This window comes from Bicyclus anynana, chromosome 1 (genome assembly GCF_947172395.1).
Source record: "Bicyclus anynana chromosome 1, ilBicAnyn1.1, whole genome shotgun sequence".
Classification (NCBI taxonomy): Eukaryota; Metazoa; Arthropoda; class Insecta; order Lepidoptera; family Nymphalidae; genus Bicyclus; species Bicyclus anynana.
Genome location: NC_069083.1, coordinates 4,987,554 through 5,010,919, shown reverse-complemented (window position 1 = coordinate 5,010,919; position 23,366 = coordinate 4,987,554). Strand labels below are relative to the sequence as shown.

Here is a 23,366-nt window from a genome sequence, read left to right as displayed (position 1 = left end):
ATTACAAATGCAAAAGTCAGTTTGTTTGTTATGTTTGACACAACAATTAATGGCTACTGATTTGAAATTTATGCATTGAACCATTGAAGTTAAGTTACGACATAATATTATTGCATACGGCCTAAACTGTAACTATAATATATTGTTACTAAACAAATATATTGGAAAGAGATGTGAAAAGTTCTTGAAAGATGTGAACATTTCTATGCAACTTATTTTATACTAGCAGAATCCCGCGGTTTCACCTGCGTTTCCATCCACGTCGGGATACGGGGATTAAATATAGCCTTTGACACTCACAAATAACGTGGAATTCTAGTGCTAAAAGTATATCGAAATCGGTTTTGTACATTCAGAGATTACCCCCTAAAATATCACAAACTTATTACATCTATATCTATACTAATATTATAAAGCTGAACAGTTTGTTTGATTGAACGCGCTAATCTCAGGAACTACTGGTCCGATTAGAAAAATTCTTTCAGTGTTAGATAGCCCATTTATCGAGGAAGACTATAGGCTATATTTTATCTCCGTATTCCTACGGGAATGGGAACCACGCGGGTGAAACCGCGCGGCGTCTACTGGTAATATTAATAAGTACAGAAGTATAGACAAAGAGGTCATGAGGTCGTCCCGAACGTTGGAAATGTCTGTAGCCTTTGACAAGTAGGACACCATTAAGGCGATACTAAAAGTATGTTTACGATGTTAGTTTGTTATTTTTATAGCTGAAATAGGAATTTGTGTTATTTCCCGTAGCATGTTTGTTTTTTTCTCTTTTCTATAATTCGCTTTCCTGTTTCTGGCACAAAAAGCCACCTACCGTTGAATGAGAAGAGCAGTTCTACATGATTTTGGGCTCCCATGTACGAGAGGCATATAAATGCTAATTTATTTTCTTTTTATGTTTCTGTTTGAGAACTGAGAGCCTCTATAGCTATCACATTTTTTTACTTCTGAGTGTAGCGCAGTAGCAGCGCCTGGTGGGGCTCGAAGGCAAAAGAAAATACAGGGATCTACTCACTAAGGGCATCTTCTGTGAGACTCGAACCTCTGCCTCGTGTGAGGGATGAAACCCCGTCCCAGTGGCGTGCCATAGACATTTAACTTGGGTATGCAGTATACGTACATACAATAGTTAAAGACACTAGTAAAAAAATTAAGTTTCCATTTCCAATACAGGTTCGTATTGAGTCAGGGTAAGCAATGCATTTTTGAATCTGTGAAGTCTCGCTTTCCCTGCAGATGTTGTGAACTCTACACACAACATCAAGAAACAAACAGCACTAGTCATCTTTTACATATTTATCGTGATAGATCTTCTACAATTCACAGGTTCTCAAAGTGGGCGATAACGCCCCCCTGTGGGCGTTTGAAACTTTCAAGGACGCAGTAGTAAGATAAGAAAATTGGAAGGCATTGAGATGGCACATAAGGGAAGGTCAAGCGATTTAGCGTTCCGGTACGATGCCGTGTAGAAACCGATAGGAGTGTGGATTTTCATCCTCCTCCTAACAAGTTAGCCCGCTTCCATCTTAGACTGCATCATCACATACCATCAGGTGAGATTGTAGTCAAGGGCTAACTTGTAAAGAATAAAAAAAAAAAAAAAAAAGGTAGGCAAATCAATAAATCAAATAAATATAAATATAGTTAAACAATAGACACATTACTACTTAGCCCCAAAGTAAGCATAAAACCGGTGGTGTGTTCTAAGGAAGCAGATTTTATCAATTATAAATTTATATCCGCATTGGGCCAGCGTGTTGGACTATTGGCTTAACCCCTCTCATTCTGAGACACGTGCTCAGCAGTGAGCCGATTATGGGTTGATAATGATGATTATGAAATTTATATAATACTTACATAATGTATAAATACACCCAGACATTTAAAAACACCCATGCTCATCACACAAATATTTTTCAGTTGTGGGAATTGAACCCCAAACCGTAGATGCAGAAAGCAAGTAACCTTACTGCGCCACGCGGCCGTCTGATATACAATATATATTAAATTATAAAAAAATATTTTAGGACTAAATAAAATAGCCTAAATATTATTTTATTTAGTAAAATCTATGTAGGTGGAAAATAAATTGATTTTAAAGATACTTTAAATCTACATTTATTTGGATAATGTGAATAATTTTGAAAAGAAACTGGGCCCTTTTGATTCTGGATCCGAAAAAAAATCTCCAAATAAGGTTGAGAACCGGTGATCTACATAATATAATTAATTAATTAAAGTGAACGTCTATATTACGTTAGATTGATGATTGAAATTATATGTGTCATGTTGCAACAATTTAAACTGACGTGGTTTAAATATATGAGAAGCATGTAAGTGAAGAAAACGTGTGTGTTTAAAAAGGATGAGTCATTTGAAAACAAAAGAAGGATTACTAATAGCATATTTTGTTGGGTGTTGTATTTTTGCTACGCAGTTATTTACATATTGGAACAATAAATGAATGATTTAAATTTTCAGCAATTCACAGAAACTTAATTTTAAATGACTAGTTATTTGCCTACCGGTGAGTATCAGATATTGCTAGAATTTCACCGAAATTCTTCGAAGTCTTTGTAGAAATCTGTCTTCCAAACCAGTGGCTGAGTAATAACGATTTTATATTAAGTCTGAATCAATTCACTTGTATAAATAACCGACCTATAGGCTTAAGTAGAGTTAAATTTTAATGACTAGATGTGCCTAGTAATGAGTTAATTTTTGGACTTTACCGTGGCGGGCAATGATATTTTATACTAAAGATAAGGCATCAAAACTAAGGCGGACAAAATATGAATAATTGTCTTAATTTCATTTAGTCGCTTTATAAACAAAAACAGTTATTTAAACACATAATAGCTAAATAGTGTCTACAATATCGCGTCGTATGTTTAGGAAGTTTATAAACTATATAGGTCTAAGATAAATATACAATATAAGTAAACACGGAATTATGCACGTGCACGCTTAGTGGAGTCGCTAAAGTCGGATCACTTTTTGCGGGGTTATGAGAGGGGTTAGACCACGCTGCCCCAATGCGGATTGGCAGACTTCACACAGGCAGAGAATTAAGAAAATTCTCTGGTATGCAGATTTCCTCACAATGTTTTTCCTTTACCGTTTGAGACACGTGCTATTTAATTTATTAAAAATCGGATGATGGTTAAGTACATAATTTATAGAAAACAAGCTTAATACATTTATATTTATTATTATTATTTTAATAATGAATATAAATGTACTAAGCTTTAATTAAAAATTAATAATGAATGTTATTAAAATATCTACTCAATGATGGATACGTCAATATGTCTACGTACATGTCCCTTCCAGGAGGCAAACTCACTATCTTTGACATAATATGCTAGTTGATTTAAAAGAAATTGAGATTATGTAACAAATGCCATCCGGTGCTTACTGGTGGATATCATACAGTAAATGGATGACATTTTAACAATTGATTTGATGTTTATTTCAATAGATTGATATTAAAGACCGAAATAGTGAGTAGGCCAGCAGATATAAATCAACTAATATTGAAAAACAATATTGTATAGACACATGTATAAATTATTACTAACGTGAAGAGAAAATTATTGATAATCCCATAATTAATTGTGTTATAGGCCTAGACTGAGAAAATATTTATAAGAGCTTAATGATTTCCCGCTATGTAAGCGACTTGTAAAAGACGTTAATTATTATCATATTCATAGAATGGAATTGGTTCTATTGTAAAGGCTTGTCCACATTAATGCATTAATTTTCGGGAGTCGTATCATTTATGTTCTATACTAATATTATAAAGCTGAAGAATATGTTTGTTTGTTTGAGTGCGTTAATCTCAGAAACTTCTGGTCTGATTTGAAAAATTCTTTCAATGTTAGATAGCCGATTTATCGAAGAAGGTTAAAGGCTTATTTATATTATCCCCGTATTCCTACGGGAACGGGAACCACGCGGGTGAAACCGTGCGGCGTCAGCTAGTATCTAATATTATCAGTGTTCTTTTGAAATTGAAGTGAAATAAAATAGCTGGATTCACTTGCATTCAATTAATTATATTTTCTTTACATACACTTTATTTAAATATTGTTGTACACAAAGAAAATAAAGTACTGAAGCTGCGCTGTTGTACGCATTAGCTACATTAAGTCTAGTCAAGATCCTAATTATTGTAAAACATTTGAATCCACAAAATACATTCTCAGAATGGGATTGATTCTATTATAAAGGTTCACTCACATAACTGCAGGACAATGTCGATAAGACGATATGTATATTATGCTAGTTTGTAGGTAGTGGTGTATTTTTTATTTTTTTAAATGTTACTTTAGTTTTCTCTAACAGCTACTAAGTTTTCTGCTTCATAACATAGTTGCTGAGATAGCACATAGCATTTTGACGGCCTCCGTGGCGCAGTGGAATGCGCGGTGGATTTACAAGACGGAGGTCCTGGGTTCGATCCCCGGCTGGGCAGATTGAGATTTTCTTAACTTGTCCAGGTCTGGCTGGTGGGAGGCTTCGGCCGTGGCTAGTTACCACCCTACCGGCAAAGACGTACCGCCAAGCGATTCAGCGTTCTGGTACGATGCCGTGTAGAAACCGAAAGGGGTGTGGATTTTCATCCTCCTCCTAACAAGTTAGCCCGCTTCCATCTTAGACAACATCATCACTTACCATCAGGTGAGATTGTAGTCAAGGGCTAACTTGTACAGAATTAAAAAAAAACATAGGAGTCTAAGGCTAACCGTTATAATTTAATGTGCAATATGGTTAATTAACTGTCTTGAGAAAATGATTGTTTCCTTACTTAAAACAGAGCATTAAAATTACTTATGCCATAGTAAGAAAACCTGTTTTCATATTTACGTTGAATCAGTGACGTGGTTTCTGCGTCACGAAGTATTTAATGTGCGTACATTTTTAAAGTTATTATTGAGTAAGTATGTTTAAAACATAATAACAAGTGAAGACAAAAGACGGAAACGAGATGTAAAGAAAAAAGTGGACCAACAAACTAATACAGTTAATAAAATGCAGTTAAGTAATACTAGCTAAAACAATAATATTTAACTAGGCTAAAGGAGATCATTCATTTTGGGCCCTTTTTGAAAGTGCCCGCCAAGAAAAAAATCTGGTACGTATCGTTAGAACTATCCATTTGGTGCAATAGTTACTACGGCTCAAATGTTGTAGGACTGCACTGAACCAAGTTATACAGGTTCGTTGACTCGTCACTTATATACATTTTACTGAGTTTTGTAAGTGGCCGCAAACAAAATAAATCATACGTATCGTTTTAACTAGCCATTTGCAGCAATAGTTACTATGGCATAAACATTGTAGTATAGCTTTGTGTCGAGTTATACAGCTTCGATAATTCGTCCAATCCATATATTTTACTGATTTTTTAAAGTTCCGTTCACCTAAAATAAGGTATTTAACGTTAAAACTAGTCATTAGGAGCAATAGTTAGTTACTGAAACAATTATAGTACTGAAACAAGTTATAAAACTTTCTTACTTTGATTTCCGACAAAGTTGGAAAACATAAAAGCAATAATAAAATATAGAAATAATGATTCTAAGCATTTGCACAAATTCAACATAATGCTGCAAATGTAACTAAAAATTGTGTTATTGTGCATTGAGAGAAATAAAAACGTTTTATTGAGTTCTTCAAATAATGGTAATTTCGGTTTACAGGCTTGAATAACAACAAATACACGCACAACGGCCAATCACATGGCCAAGTGCAGAAACGGTCCAGAAGGACGAAAATAACAAATAATGATGAATTTATTTCATATTATTAGCTGAGTATTCATCATTATTACCTATTTAATGTTCCCCATTACTATTAATTGATTATAAAACACGGCTAAAACTCACGTGATATTAGGTCAGAGTATGCCCGACTAGTTTCGAATACGGGGCCCTTAGTCATGACTTGGTTCTTGCATCGCGGCACGATCAGTTTGGTTCGACCTAATATCACCAGTTATAATGATACGTACCATTTTTATAGTTTGGCACTGAAAAATCAAGAAAATGTATGGATATTACAAATAGTCACACCTGTATAACTTAGATCAGATCATTGATACAACGTGTCTGCCATACTAACTGACAAAGTATGTCTAAATGATCAGTTAAAATGATACCTGTAAGAATTTTATTGGCAGGCACCTTTTAAAATCAATAAAATGTATGGAGATGGCAGGCTATTTAACCTGTATAACTTGGTTTAGAGCAATCCTACAACATTCGTGTCATACTAACTATTGCCACAAATGACCAGATATGGATTTGACGAATCATCGAAACTGTATAACTGGACACAGAGCTATACTATAATGTGTATGCCATAGTAACTGTTGCTGCAAATGGCTAGTTACAACGATACGCATCATTTATATTGTTGGTGGGCACTTACAAGACTCAAAAAATATGTATAGAAGTGACGAGTCATCGAACCTGTATAACTCGATTCAGAGCAATCTTACAACATTTGTGCCATACTAACTATTATTCCAAATGAGCAGTTCTAACGATACGTATCAGTTTTTTTTCTTAGCGGGCACTTTTGAAAATTGACAAAATGTATGGAAATAACGAATTGTCGAACCTGTATAACTTGGTTCAGAGCCACCTGACAACTTTTATGCCATATTAGCTATTGCTCCAATATTAAAATAATAATAAATTTTAATTAATTCTAACGAGTCGTGCCATTTTTTTTTGTTGGCCGGCACTTTCAAAAAGAGCCCAAAAATGTATGGAGCGTGAATGATTATAAAATAAAATAAAAGGAAATATCATTATATCTAACTATAAAATTAAAATAAATTAAAATTAAAACTAATACCTAAAAATACTTATCAAAATTTGCCGCCCTTGGTAGGGTGCCCATCACGCAGACAGCATTCCCGCGTTGAATTGCGATTGAAATTCTTTGCGCAATAATACTTATCTATACCTTCGAATTAATTCAATTGGCGACTTTTTCAACTGTTTTGTGCCTGTTTCGGTTACACATTCTCAAACTAAGGAAGAGAACAAAGTATACTTTGCGCATTATAACATTACAACAAAGAAGTCTCATTGGAGATTAGAGTCATAGACTTATAGGAGATTTGGACCCCGCGCGGTTTCACCTGCGTGGTTCTCATTCCCGTAGGAATATGGGGATAAAATAAAGCTTATAGAACTTGGAGACGGTGTAGCTTCCCAACAGTGATAGAATTTATCAGAAACCTGTTCAGTAGTTTCAGAGCCTATTCAAAACATCATCTTATCAACCCATTTTCGCCTCACTGCTGAGCTCAAATCTCCCCTCAGAATGAGAGGGGCTAGGCCAATAGTCCACCACGCTGGCCCAATTGGATTGGCAGACTTCACATACGCAGAGAATTAAGAAAATTCTCTAGTATGCAGGTTTCCTCACGATGTTTTCCTTCAATGTTTGAGACACGTGATATTTAATTTCTTAAAATGCGCACATCTGAAAAGTTGGAGGTGCATGCCCCGGACCGGATTCGAACCCACACCCTCCGGAATCGGAGGCAGAGGTCATAATTCAAAACATACAAACAAACAATCAAATCTTTCCTCTTTATAATATTAGTTGGCATCTAATTCTCATTCGGTGTATCCTACGCCACAACTGAGACGAATCTATACTAATATTATAAAGCTGAAGAGTTTGTTTGATTGAACACGCTAATCTCAGAAACTACTGGTCCGATTAGAAAAATTCTTTCAGTGTTAGATAGCCCATTTATCGAGGAAGGCTATAAGCTATATTTTATCCTCGTCTTCCTACGGAAACGGGAACCACGCGGGTGAAACCGCGCAGCGTCAGCTAGTCAACTGATAATGAAATAGACAACGTCAAATTATTGAGTCTGTAGAGTATGAAGCAGACAATAAAATATAATAAAAATCCTTTAAGAATATTATTATGATATTTTTAAAGGATTTAATAAAATTAATTAATTAAATAAAATTAATTAATTAAATAATAAAATGCTGTAAGTGATTTTCTACAGACCATAGTTTTCTCTAATTTTGAGTACCTATATGATTTATGAGTTTCTATAGTTTTATATAGTATGAGTCTCTATAGTTTGTTCTATACATTTTATACTTTAGGTATATTCGAATGAAATAAATGACCACTCACCAACATAATTGTCGTTTTTATTGTTCTAGAACGTGGCTTTTTAATATTTTACCCACTACAGTCACTCGTTAGTGTACTAACTATTTATACAGATGGGCTGTGAAAAGCGATTAATGACTTGTACCTACATAAACGTGTTCTATGTGAACAAATTTTCAGTATAGTTCGAACAGTTCTTAACGCAAGCATACAAAGAAATTAATTATCGCCAAGTGATAATGCAGCTCACGATATACATTGTTGTGGGTTTAATGGTCGCCACGGCCAATGGTGAGTGATCTTTTGAAGGCTTATTGTGTAGTAAATATTATGCAGTAGCATTACACAGAAACTAAAGTAGGAAAAATTCAAAATTGGAACGAAGTTACTTCGTGCATTGCCCTCTCTCGGATGGGATGGATTCACAATTTTAGCTGACCGGACAAAATTGCATCCGGTCGGCAGATAGTAGAAAAATCTGACCCCAACAATTTCTAACAGTCCGGTTTAAATCCGGACGGTTGGAAACCTTGGTGAGACCCAATGGATAATAAAAGTATAATAATAGTTTTTTTGAAATTCGCCCTACAGTTTTGCCGCCCTGTTTTAATAATTTTATATTTATATATATATTCGACGGCCTCCGTGGCGCAGTGGTATGCGCGGTGGATTTACAAGACGGAGGTCCTGGGTTCGATCCCCGGCTGGGCAGATTGAGATTTTCTTAATTTGTCCAGGTCTGGCTGGTGGGAGGCTTCGGCCGTGGCTAGTTACCACCCTACCGGCAAAGACGTACCGCCAAGCGATTTAGCGTTCCGATACGATGCCGTGTAGAAACCGAAAGGGGTGTGGATTTTCATCCTCCTCCGAACAAGTTAGCCCGCTTCCATCTTAGACTGTATCATCACTTACCATCAGGTGAGATTACAGTCAAGGGCTAACTTGTAAAAGAAAAAAAAAAAAAAAAAAATGTAGCGTAGTATATTGTTATTGTGTGAGAGTTAACTATTGTATTCATATACCTACATATACATATAATTATGTAGTTCTTACTAAATATAACTAAATACTTGGTGATAAGCGTGCAATGCATACAGTTATGTCGTATTTATATATACTTCTTTACTAATATTAGAAAGATGTAAAGTTTAAGGTATTGTTGGGGGTTATGATTGGATCTACTGAACCGATTTTGAAAAACCACCATAAAGCCACGTTATTTGTGAGTGTCATAAGGTATATTTTATCCCCGTATTCTCTCAGGAACGGGAACTACCGCGGGGCGTCGCTCAGTTTGTAATAAACTGTGTTAGTAATAAAACGATGCCTCAGACAAAGATACACTCGTCATAGGTAGCATATTTTTATGAAAGTATCCTATGTCAATTGCCCACTTGGGCTTTGACAGTTAATTACCACTACTACAACGAACGTAGATACCGCTAAGCAATTTTACAAATATCCACAGTAGCGATTGAGAGGTTTGTAGATTAGAACGGTACCTTTACCATTCATTTATCCGCTGTGGAACCATTTTCAGAGGACTTATTTTCAGTGCGTTAGTGACCTATTAGACTTTGCAACTTTACTTAACCTTAGTGCGTATTGCATCTAAACAAACCCTTAAAATGGTCCTTAAATCCCTTATGGTTTTTTATCATCTAGTAAGATCGTATTTAATTGCGATGTTGGTGTTTAAGCTTTCATTCGCACGAGAGCTTTTTTAACGGACGTTAAAAAAGCGTTCAAATATAACAAATGCTAGCAAGCAAATCTACTCACCAATTTAATGACAGTCATGGAACCCAAATGGCCTGTCATACCACTCTTTAGAAGTTAAACTGTTTTTAGAAACAAATGGCGTAGTATCGGAAAGTCACTAAACACAAAAGAGCTACTTTAAAATCCCGAACTACAAGTTATACCATACAATGCACCCAGATGGCACAGCTCACGGTTGTTCCGCTAACGATTCCAGTCAAAAATGCTGCGCATGATTACCAATGCTCTTTGGTACATCAAAAATTATGGCCTGCATCGTGAATTAAAAATTAAAACTAAAAAGACAGAAGTTGCACACTCAATGAAAACATACCAAAAGCGTATTCGTAGACATCCAAATCAACTTCCGAGGAACCTAATGATGAAAAAACCTGGTACAACTTACAAAAGGCTCAAGAGACCGAGCACCACAAGATGTCATGAAATAGACACTACGCTATTATATTTGGGCAAATCACTGGATTTCGCACCAAACACGCCTTAATTCAAATACTTAAAATCCCGCTGAATGTCTCACGACAGATTGCAGGAATAATGAGAGACTAAAAAAAAATATAACAAATGCATTTCATGCATATGTTCACACGATAGCGTTTTTAAAACACGACGCTTTTTTTCGAGCTGCGTTAATTTTTTCAATTTTTCGCGTTGAAAATAGACCTTCATTTCACTTCATACTTTCAACGCTTTTTGAACGTCCGATAAAAATGCTCTCGTGCGAATGAGGGCTATATAATATTGAAGTAAAATATAAAATTAAAGTGCATAAAACAATTGCTAGACACTACGTAATGTAGCCAAATTAATAAAAGTATTGTTACAAGGCGAGCCAAAAGTCCGATTAATTCAGTTGTGCAAATATTTTAAACAATGATCTTTATGGAGTAAACATGCTATAAATTACAGAATTGTCTTTTAATTACAACTAAAAGTAAAGACATAGCAAACAACTAACATAATTATACTACACTAGATGCCTCTACCTTTGCAGTGGATTTAAGTTGACCGTCTTTTAATTAATGTTCTCCTTAGAACATTGATGAAAAGACTTATTTAGAACATAAATTAGGCGTCCACACATCCGTATCGTACGCATCGGAGGAAGTGGTGGATTTACAGTATGCTAAGTAGGCTGTAGCCTAGGGCGGCAAATTTGACTCAAAAATTTTCTCTTCCACAGAAATAAAGAAAATGTAACGATAATTTTAATATTGTAACGTATGTCCTGTACGGTCCTGCTAAAATGTTAAAGCTTGCAATTTTATTGACACAATTTAAGGTAATTGTATTAATTGCGAACTAAGATACTATCGAATTTCAGAGATCAGTAGGGGCTGCAAAAATTCAGTAGCCTACTGGCGCCAAATTTGTAAATCCGCCACTGATCGGACGCATCGCATAAAACGAAGTATTTTCAAAATCGGAGTGGATCCAAAGATTACCCCCTCAACGTCACAAACTCTCGAACTTGACCTCTTTATAATATTATACTCTTTAAAGACTACGCCTATAACTTTGTCTGCGCGGAAAACCCTAACCATTCACAAATTAAAAAATCAGTCTTTTGGGGTCGGGATCTTTTGGAGTCGGGGGGCCTTTTGGGGTCGGGGGGCCCTCTGGGGTCGGAGGTCTTGTGGGGTCGGAAGGGCCTTTAGGGTCGGGGGGAATTTTTTGGGTGGGGGATTCAAGTCTGCCAGACCACCCGTGTCTGGGAGACTTAGAACAGTGTGCCTAGTGGGAGCTTTCGATGTTTTCACACGATGTTAATATCGCGTTAACGTAAACGCAAATGTATATGGAATTAAACCGTTGTGCCACTAGATGGTGTTGTTTCAATTCCTTAAAAATTCGCGTTAACGTGATCTTCACAGTATCAAACTTCCACTTGGCCCTCAGGAGGACCTTGGAGCTTACAACTGTAGAAAAAGTGTCGTTACAAATTTTTGGTCTTAATTTTTTCCTTCCACCCTTTCGCAACGCGCGTTAAGGAACTTCGTTCCAAAAAAACTGACTTCCATCAAAGATTTCCCAGTGTCCACTTATTTCACATTTGAGGGATGAATCACTTTTGCACATACGTTTCATCGAAGAATTCTCATAGCTTTTTTATTTTTCTGTTTTAGGCAAATCTAGAAAAAAATACGGTATAGTATTACGTTAATTATACATTTGTTTTATTTTATCTCGTAAAAAGCATGTCATTTAAATAAAATTATGTTCACTTGCAGCTTTGTAAATATATCTATTTATTTTATAATTTTTAGTGTAAAAATAATAAGTATACAAATTCACCTTCGGGATATAACCCTTTCCAATAAAAAAAAATATCAAAATCGGACTACTCTGTAAAAAGTTATTCGAAGTTTTACATCACAAAATCGGTAAACAATCAATCCTCTCTGTTTTCCTACCCTAGAACTTTTTTCCATATTATAATATATAATATTAATTATTATAATCCTAATTCGAAATTAAAAAATAATTATCATTTCGTCGGTTGATAAAACGTTTTTGTTCACAGCTCGCTTTGTGTGGAAAGATGATGACGATGTTCCGTAAGTATAAAATAAGTAAAAAGAATATTACATACATACATACAAACATACATACAAGATACGCGCGAAAAAGATAACCCTTCTTGCAGTCGGGTAAAAAGTAGCTATAACAGTTCTGCTTCCTTACTATAGCTCTCGCCTACGGCTCGAGCTTGCAATATCGCCTCGGCTGTAACTTACCGCACTTAGATCATAATGTGCTATTATATTTCTTGTGATTTAATTGCATGTGTAGTTACAGATTTTTCCTTAGTATTACTTGGACGGAGTCTAAAGTGATCCGTTTTTTTCAAACGTTTTTTTAAATAGTGTGATATAATCTTTTTAGACATTTATGTAAATTTTTAATATACATAAAACTATTTTCTTTATTTCAGAAACCATCATTCGAGGGTAAGTCGATATTATTTTCCTGTACAAGTTTTACTTTATTTACCACCATTTGTCCGGAATAAATAGTAACCTATGATCTGCTCTAAAATCCTCTTTATCTCTACCGAATTTTACTAAAATCGGTTCAGTCATTTAGCCGTGAAAAGGTAACAGACATACAGATAAACAGACAGGCAGACAAACTTTCGCATTTATCTATACTAATCTATACTAATATTATAAAGAGGTAAAGTTTGTAAGTTTGTAAGTTTGTCACATTTTTTAAATGGGGTAATCTTCGGAACTACTAGTCCGATTTTAAAAATTCTTTCACCAGTAGAATGCTACATTATCGGGGAGTGCTATAGGTTATATTTTATATTGGTATCATATATATTAGCCGAGTTATCACAGTTTTTATCATACAGGTCGGACTGAAAATCCTCTTAAACAGACTTATTCGCATGCGCTGCCTTAACTATTGTGTAAAATTGAAATTAATGTATGGAGACTTTATGTATCTTTAAAAGTTCTACAAAAAAGTCCGCGACACCATATATCTATCTTCTATATATTAGCAGATATAGTACCTTTTGTGTTTTAAAAAATATTAATTTTATATACTTAGGTTTACGTCATTATTTATACAACTAAACTTTAATCCTTATTAAAATAAATTATTTAATAATCACAAGGATATTATGGAGATAAGATTTGCCCTTTACAGTATGTTAATTACTTAAATAGTTTCGGAGATAATACAAAATTTCTAAAAGACGCAGAAATTCCGCTATATGACGCCCGGCGCTTTCATTTACTTAGTTCCCGTTCCCGTGTGAATATGGGGATCAAACATAGCCTATGACACTCGCAAATAACGTAGCTTTCTATTGGTAAAACAATTTTCCAAATCGGTCCAGTAAATTCAGAGATTACCTCCTACAACCACACGAACTTTACCTCTTTATATTATTAGCATAGAAGTCTCTATTTCTCTTGGTCATACCACCACTCTCGAAGGACTGGACCGATTTTGCTAAGGGTAGGAGTAAGATAGAGAAGTTACAGGGTAGGGTAGGGTACGGGTAGGGAAGTGTAGGGGTAGTGTAGGGGTAGGATAGGTTTAGGGCCGGGTTTAGGGTAGTGGTAGGGTAGGGGTAGAGGTAGGGTAATGGTAGGGTAGAGGTACGGGTAGGATAGGGAAGTGGTAGGGTAGGGGTAGGATAGGCGTGAGATAGGGGTACGGGTGGGATAGGGGTAGGATGGGGGTAGGGGTAGGATGGGGGTAGGGTGTAGGTAAGGTAGGGGTAGAGTAGGAGTAGGTTTGGGGTAGGGGTAGGGGTAGGGGTTGGGTAGGGTTGGGGTAGTGGTAGGGTAGGGGTAGGGTAGGGTAGGGGTAGTAGTAAAGTTGACATCGAAATTTACGCGGACGAAGTCGCGGGCGTCCGCTAGTAGTATGTATATTGTACAATGTACATGCTCCTTATGTATTAATGGATTACTATGAAGTTTGGATTTTAATTGTTGATTTTATATTACTATTATTATTTTTACTTGCTATTACTATATATTTTCTTTTTCTAATATAGAAAGAATTTTCGATGATAATGATGAGTAAACATTGTGTATCTGGCAGAAAAATAGTTTAAATTCTCTTTTACAGTTCAATGGAAGAAATTTTCCAGCTTTTCCATCATTTCCGCATTTCAATTTCCCAAAATTTCCCAATTTCCCTGAAATAAAGTTTCCAAAGCCGCAAATAGGTTCTAACGGTGTTGCCGTAATAGCCCAAAGTTCTTCATCAGTTGGTAAAGACGGAAAGACGCACAATACCGGCGAGATTGTTACTAGCAATGATGGTGTTGTGAAGAAAATAACATGTAAGTGTTTTATATACGTCATCAACCCATATTCGGCTCACTGCTGAGCTCGAGTCTCCTCTCAGAATAAGAGGGGTTAGGCCAATAGTCCACCTCGCTGGCCCAATGCGGATTGGCAGACTTCACACACGCAGAGAATTAAGATAATTCTCTGGTATGCAGGTTTCCTCACGATGTTTTCCTTTACCGATTGAGACACGTGATATTTAATTTCTTAAAATGCACACAACTGAAAAGTTGGAGGTGCATGCCCCGGTCCGGATTCGAACCCACATCCTCCGGCATCGGAGGCAGAGGTCATATCCACTGGGCTATCACAGCTCTAAATTGCGTGTTTTATATACATAAGTAGTAAAAGTATTCACGCTTCCTTTATTCACGTTCTCACTATTCGCGGACTAAAAAATTGCAACCCAATTCTATTATAGGGTAATGGGTAGGGTAGGGTAGAATAGGGGTAGGAGTAAGTGTAAGGGTATGGTAAGGTAATAGAAAGGGAAGGTTAGGGGTAGGGTAGATTAAAATAAATAAATACATATACTTAAACAATACACACATTTAGCCCCAAAGTAAGCGTAGCTTGTGTTATAGGTACTAAGATATCGGATTTTATCATATATATTTTTATGCTACATATAAATACTTATATAATTCATAAATACATACAGAAAAACACCTATGCTCATCACACAAAGATTTTCCAGTTGTGGGAATCGAACCCACGGCTGTGGATGCAGAAAGCAGGCTCACTGCCCAATGCGCCACGCAGCCGTCGTTTATCGTAAGTTAGGGGTAGGATTAGGGTAGAAGTAGGGGTAGAGAAGTAGTAAATGCACATAAGTCTAAACGAAGCTTGACCGGGTCTGCTAGCACTTAAGTAACGTTCACAATTTTTAAAATGAAATTAATAATATTCTCATTTTCAGATGACAATGGCGAGCCTAATGTTGTTGTGTAAGTATTTTTCGCGTTTAATAGATAATATTTTTTTTTTGAAATCAACATTTTTTAATTTATTTTAAATACCTAAATTCTGATATTTAAATAAAAGAAAACCTTTAGTTATATTTAAGCATTTTTTAAGAACACTAGAGACGTTTATAAATAGGCGAATAACACTTCTACAACACAATTGACTTTTTAAAAGGAGGTTCTGTTAGGTTCTTATATATTTTGTATGTTTGTTTGTCCCTGATTTTCTCAACTATTACTCATTCGAGTTGTATGGCTTTTGTTTCAACTGTATGTATATTTTTCTAAGTATGTTTAAGAACATACTCGTAGATATGAAATTAGAAGTCAATTCATTTTTACTTGAAAATAATCGAATTCAATTCAAAATCAATTTCGTTGAGTTTAGTTTACAAACACTTGTAAAGGTCCGGTTATATCTACAGACATTTAACGTGCCAGACACGTGCTGTGACAGACAAAATAATATTCTTTTAATCAGTATTTATTATCGTATTTATATTTATCGTAACGCGGCCGCGCAGACATTGACAGACACGGGCCGCGCCTGGCCAGTATTCGCGGAAAGAATATTTTGTCTGTGCGGTTCATGTCTGTAGAGTCCTTTTCATGAAACCTGAACTAAAATTGACAGCGCCTTACACAAATGACAATAAGACCGCCATTACCAAATGATAATGAGCGCCATTAAACATTAGCGCCGTGTCTGGGGGATTTTTTTCATGAAAAGGACTATAAGTGTCTCTAGCTACCTGCTGGGCAGTGTAAATAGACGGTGTCTGTGAGTGTCTGCTACGCTACTTGTCTGTGACGCATTATGTCTGTAGATATAAACGGACTATTTGTAGATACTACCACCGGTTCGTGAGGCCGGTTCTGCTAAGAGCCGGCAAATATGAATTAATAATTAATTAATAACATTAACAAGTAATTTGTATTGTTACAGGTCGGTGGTAAGCGATTAATTTCATCAGTTTCTACAGTAAAATTATTTATTTAAGGAAACAGAAATATAATTTGTTACAACTTTGAATTGAAGTACAGGTAAATAAAAACGTAGATTGAGTATTGCTTCGCTAACGACAATCACGCAGATACTTAATGCACTGGTAACTATAAACAATTTATTAAACTTCGATAGTCCAGTGGTTAGGCTTTGTAACTTTAGATTACAAGGTCCGGGGTTCGAATCCTTGGGCGGGTAATGTAATAAGGGTTACTCCAGAGTTAGTAAGTTAGTAAGTCCAGAGTTGGCAAGTTGGTGTCATATTTCAAATACTGATTGTTACACAATCACATTTATCCTCAGATCAATTACCAAGGACCTGCCTCGCAAGACGTTACTTACCTGTCAAAAGTGAAAAAAAATATGATCACGATTTTACGTGTCTACTGTCTATACATTACTGCGTCTATAGATTCGATGTTTAATTGTGTTAAAATTACACACGTGTATTATTATTTATAGTTGTGTGTATGTAAAGACACAGGATATACAGGATGCTCGGGAGTAATTCCCATAACGTCAAGGTGTTGACAAGTCCACTTGTAGGAGCCGAACTGCATAACTATTTTTTTTTTCAATATTATTCAAGAAAAATGGCTTATGTTTTTTTAAAAGTTTTAAAAACTGTTCTCAAAACTAAAGAAATGGAGTATTTTTTTATTGGATAATTATTGATTATTGTATTAATTTAGGTAATTGTTGTTAGTGTTCAATTTTGAAATACAAAGTTTGTATATGCGGTTGTCAAGGAGACGCGCGACGTTTGTTTTTATTTAATGGATTTCACCGGCTTCAGTACTTTTTTTTTTATTCTTTACAAGTTAGCCCTTGATTACAATCGTTGCTTGTAAAGACTCACTCTGGTTACTCTGTGAGCACTCGTATTAACAACTATTCTATTTGCACGTTTTAATAATGCACTGCTTTCTTACAGCCCACCATACCCGCCGTCCCGCAGGTATGGTAATAATGACTGCTTGTATTTGTATATAACTAAAATAATCTATTTAATTAGTATATTATTATTACACTAGTAAGCACAGCGTTGACCGACCCCCCACCAGGTGGACTGACAACATCAAGCGAGTCGCAGGGATTCGCTGGATGGCGGCTCAGTATCGTGATGTTTGGAAGTCCCTACAAAAGGCCTGTGTCCTGCAGTGGACGTCCATCGGCTGATATGATGATGATGATGATGATGATGATGATGATGAAACTATTTAATTGAAATTTTAAAGAGATACAACATAAACCTACTGTGGTTTATAAAACTACTAGCGATTGCCCGTGACTTTGACCGCGTGAAATTCAATTCTTCACAAATCCCTCGGGAACCATGGATTATTCCGGGATGAAAAGTAGCCTATGTGTTAATCCAGAGTAAAATATATCTCCATTCCAAATTTCAGCCAAATCGGTTCAGTACTTGCTGCGTTAATGAGTAACAAACATCCAAACAAACTTTCGCGTTTATAATATTAGTAGGATTCATTCATTAATTAGCAACCCATTATCGGCTTACTGTTGAGCACGAGTCTTTTCTCAGAACGAGAGAAGAGTTTATTTGTTTGTTTGCTTGAACGCGCTAATCTCAGGAACTACTTGAAAGCTCTTTTAGTGTTAGATAACCCATTTATCGAGGAAGGGTATAGGCGTACAGTAAAAAAATATAAAATTGATTATGAGAAGTATATTATTTTGGTAAGTGATAAATTCAAATTGAACTTAATCATATTAATAATAACGCCGACCATATTTTTTAGATTCCAAAATGGCAACCCATTTTTGACATTCCATTCATGATGACGAGCTCTGAAACCTCGACGCTACCTGGGAGCAATCAACACGTCGTTTCTTCTTCGTCTTCTTCCTACAGTTCATCTTCTACCAATGATGGGGTTACGAAGATAGCAGGAGTCGCCAGCATTCTAAACAACGTCGATGGTAAAGTCCAAGCGACTACCATCCAACTCAGCGATAATCAGGTTTAATAGAAATCGCTGTTAAATAAAAAGAACCTACCTATTCCAATTACAGTAAAAGCTCCTTATTCACGCTTTCTTCATTCGCGGATTAAAAAATTGCGTCCCAATTAATTTTCGTGGCTAAATATTTCGTTATTCGCGGATCTGTCTGACGAAACTGACGTAAAATCTGCAAATTTAAACTTTAACTTGCAAATACCTATTGCCGTAATTGCGAATGGATGGCTTAAGAATCACACTGCTTAAAATCACTCTGAATAGATGCTTTTAAAAGATGTCCAGCAAGAAAAATTTCAAAATTCTTCAAACCATTGTCTAAGACTGAAATAATAGTTATTCAATAACTTCAATTAATTGTTTTTTCTTTATATATCTGTTATTTATTTTCTCACCCAAGAACGTATCACTTATAATCCCATATAAATAGTAGATTGTTAACCGAGGGTGGAATGAATCAAAAGAATTGATTCTTTTAACCGTGTTAAACACTACTTTTCATTTCGAATATGAGGAAATTTCATTTCGATTACGAGGAAATTAAGTCGACTTTTCAAATTTTATTTAAAGAACTCAACGCGTTATTGTTGCGGCTTATTTCGATTAAGAAGTTTGCGATAAGTTTACACTGTCTGTTTGGAAACATAAAACTTTTCCTCAAGAACTTCATTGACGTCTGAACAGGCTGTATGGTCAACGATCTTTGCCTGTCCCCGAATTTAGTTGGGGACAAATTGAAAAAAAAAACATAAAAGTCTTCACAGCTGATGACAGCAGTTCTAATTTTAAAGTTCATTCCGGATCTTAGGTGGGAAGTAATTTGTATGAGTTATTCCCTCTCTATGGAGGGAAGCAGCATTTTCCACCCAATACTCTAGTATGAGAAATGAAAATACCATTCCATATTCACGGTTTCTGTATTCGCGACACATTTAGAGAACGTATCCCCCGCGAATGATGAGCTTTTACTGTATTTGAACCAAATCCTTTCATTTGACGTATCATTCAGTTAGTTGCACGTTTTTCTACACATTAAAAGAATATAAAATCTAAGCTCAGCTGTTTTATCCAAACAATATTATTTATGTAACGAATTCTCGTACAAAATATCCCAACTGAGGTTTTCGATTTTTTATATATAATTTTTTGGGTTTTATAATTTATCAAAATCAGACCTGTTAAGCCGTTACTAGTTTTAGCGACAAACGAACAAAATATTTTTGTTTTTTATATAATATGAGAAGAATAAAATGGAATTTACAGAATTTATGTTGTATAAATTGTTTTTTTATTAGGACTATGTAGTAATAAAATTGATTTGATTCAATATGTTAATCGAAATCAAAAACATATTTTGTATGGGAAATATTGAACTATTTTTCACGTATCATGGTTTGTTTAATTACATTACATTTTTGTGTTGTTTCTTTATTAAATTTCTGATTTTTAACAAAATTTTGTTTTATTTCCTTTTATATTACTTTGATTATTTATGAACTCTGTGAGTTAATAATAGTAGATTGTTATACAAGGGGCTAAAAAAACCCATTATACAGGGTGATTCGGTCTTTAGTGCGGATATTTTTTTTCGTGGTTCTGTATCATTAATAGAACATAAATCTACAAACAGTTCGATACATTTTATGTAATATTTTTTTTTCAATTTATGTCTCAGAAATAACAAAATAATGGACACATTACCAAACAAACTGCGCAACTGCTGGCGGCACTTTGCAAGACGCCGACAAAGAAATACCGGCCGTAGGCATATCGCTTCGGCTTCGGCTGACGGGGGCGGCAGAGGTGAGGGGATCGAAAAATCCCTGAGGACGCCTACCGAATTGCCGATGGGCGACCAGTGACAGACAATCTGCCGTCGCGTGCGCATTTAAGTTACCTAATTAATAAATCGCATGTCCAAGCCACTATGTCGGGATTTTCAAATCGCGAATATTACGAAATGATGCGACTGTATTGTGTTCCTAGGCTACGAGCCCAAGGAATCCTGAACCGCGCAGTGCCTAATGTGAGGAACAAGTGTTTTAAATAAACTAATTTATTAAAACGTGTTCGGTTGTGCCTTGAAAGGAATGGACTTCATTTCGAACAATTGTTAAAATACAGTGATTAACATTTTAAAATTAACAAAAACAATCTTAGTAAGTAGATATCATTGATTAATGTAAATAAGCTGATTACAATTTTTTAAATACGTCTTTAATGCAAAAGTTTGCGTAATAATAATCATCATTTGTATTTTATTATTTCAATCGAAAGTTCATAGGTTCATAGGTAGTTAATTATTATTACGCATGCACTTCAGGCATTATTGATGGTCCTAAGCCCAATAAAGTATGAAGAGAATATCGGTACTCAGCTCAAAAGTGATGACCTTTAAATATTGTAAATAATAATAGGTATCAAACAAAAATAAAATAAACGCACAAAGGTCAACGGCCCTCGGCGCGGGCGCTCGCTAACGTAGTACCTACCAGCTGATTTTGTAGTTGCCTATTACCTAGTACAGCGATAGGGTGACCCTTAAATTCTGTTTAAACGTAAATAACTTTAGTTAACGATAACTTTGTTATTTTTGAGTTAAAAAAAAAAAGAAAAAATACGTGTTCATTAAATTTTGTTTATGTACAAATTATAAAAATATCTGTACTAAAAAAAATTTCTTCCTGTATACGAGGTATTTTTAGGGCCCGAGACGAGGGCGAGGGTCGCCTAAATAGAAACCGAGTTTTTATTGGGTTTAGCCCCACGTGTTACACTCTGCTTTTCACTACGATTGCGAGAAAATAAAATAGTTTAGTACAATATTCAAAGATTTATATTAATTAAAAATTAAATGTAAAAAGTCTACAATTTTGGATATTAAGGGAGATGCTTTTACCCGGCAACATAATTTCCGACTCCTGTGAAGATGAATATTGATTATGTGAGGTAAGGTAAACGTGGGAAATAATAGTTTAAAAAACTCCTTTCGTAATTGAATCTATTCGTTGTTGTTTTCTCCACTTTACCTAGGTAGGTATTTAAGTAAATGCGTCTCGACTTTGATGGTAACAGATTGAAAATTTCATCCATCTCCAAATTAGGATCACCAATTTAATTAATTTATTTATTTATTTCACACCTTTTTAGTTACAATAGATAGTGAATTTCGGATTAATTTGTTGGTTACATATCACAAAGTAAGATAATGTATACCTACGTCCAACCGAGGTTAAGTAAATATTCAAAAAGATCTACGGAACCTACGGTGGGCGAATCGGACTCACACTTGTCCAACTTTTATAATCAATATAGTTAGTTTAGTATATTTTAGGTGTTATATAACTTCACTTCATAAACCTCACACCTTATAGTCATCCGCCTCGCGTATTTTGTACAGACAATTAATAATAAATAACGTTTTTCTAATTATAGTCTTTTTTAACATGGCTATGATATACCACTTTGAATTCCTCACAAAAAGCCCTTGATTTTGATACCCATGTTGCAATAGTAAAAAAAAAAATTTTTTTTCACCTCGAGTCTTTAGCGTCTCACAGTCGTCTTGTTGTTTTTTTTAATTTCACCTATCTAAGAACACTTGGGTTATTGAGACAAATCTAATTATATCTTAATTACGTAAATCCGTCCAGCGGTTTGGAAGATATGAGGTAATAAAGAATATTACATACATACATACATACATACATACATACATACATACATACATACATACATACATACATACATACATACATACATACAAACATATATACATACATACAAGATACGCGCGAAAAACATACCCTTCTTGCAGTCGGGTAAAAAATACATAAGTATTTTAATTTTACGTAAACTGGCAGCAATATTGAAGTGGCATTAGTAAGATTATTTCAACGAAAATACGTTATTTACATATTTTCGTTGAAAAAATCATGTTAGATGATCGTAAAACAATAAAATCGCTGCCATTTGTAGAATGACGTAGTCAAGATAACTTCGTTAAAATAAATGTGTTAGATGATCACAATTACGAAAATACGATGAAAAACTATATAGTGACTTACTATTTCAATGGTACACCGAGTTACAAAGTAACCCTGTTGATCTGCCATGAGACACTGCTGATTCTCTGATCTGAATCATGCAGTCTTCTCTGCGGTTTACAGGCTACTTGCGTAATATTTTTTAACATACTGAATTCAATAGAAAACACTTTTCATACATTAAATAGATGGGTGAAGGTCGTTCCTAATTCTGTAAAGTGACTATAATAAGAATACTCTAGAATAACATACTAGGAGTTGTCTTCCTCAATACTTATTTACATAAACCTTTGTCCCACTAAGAGTTTAATATTCGTCATAATTTTTGTCATTGCTGCCCAATTATTTTCAGGCGAGTCTCTTGAATATATTTTCTTCGGAACGAGATTCTATTCGTCACGCTGTTTGTTCAGTTGTTCGAATTTTTTCTAACAATAGCTACTTATATGGTAATGTACAAATTTTCAGTTTAGTTCCAAGTGTTCTTTGAAGCGTCACATACGTTGATTTTAACGAAAAGTTTGTTAAACACTATTATTGTCACCATCGATTTATGATGATGATTAAAATATTTTTAATTTCGGCTGTCATAG

General features: G+C 35.1%; 1 protein-coding gene across 1 annotated transcript; it reads left to right on the top strand.

The window, feature by feature from the left end:
- The first annotated feature begins 8,296 nt into the window (after positions 1–8,296).
- On the top strand, positions 8,297–20,182 carry LOC112050204 (uncharacterized). The gene is made up of 7 exons (XM_052881516.1): positions 8,297–8,469; positions 12,482–12,515; positions 12,893–12,908; positions 14,551–14,767; positions 15,694–15,721; positions 16,686–16,783; positions 18,509–20,182. Exons 1-6 carry the CDS (start codon positions 8,418–8,420, stop codon positions 16,702–16,704), a joined length of 366 nt encoding a protein of 121 aa, XP_052737476.1. The 5' UTR covers positions 8,297–8,417; the 3' UTR covers positions 16,705–16,783; positions 18,509–20,182.
- The last annotated feature ends 3,184 nt before the right edge of the window (positions 20,183–23,366 follow it).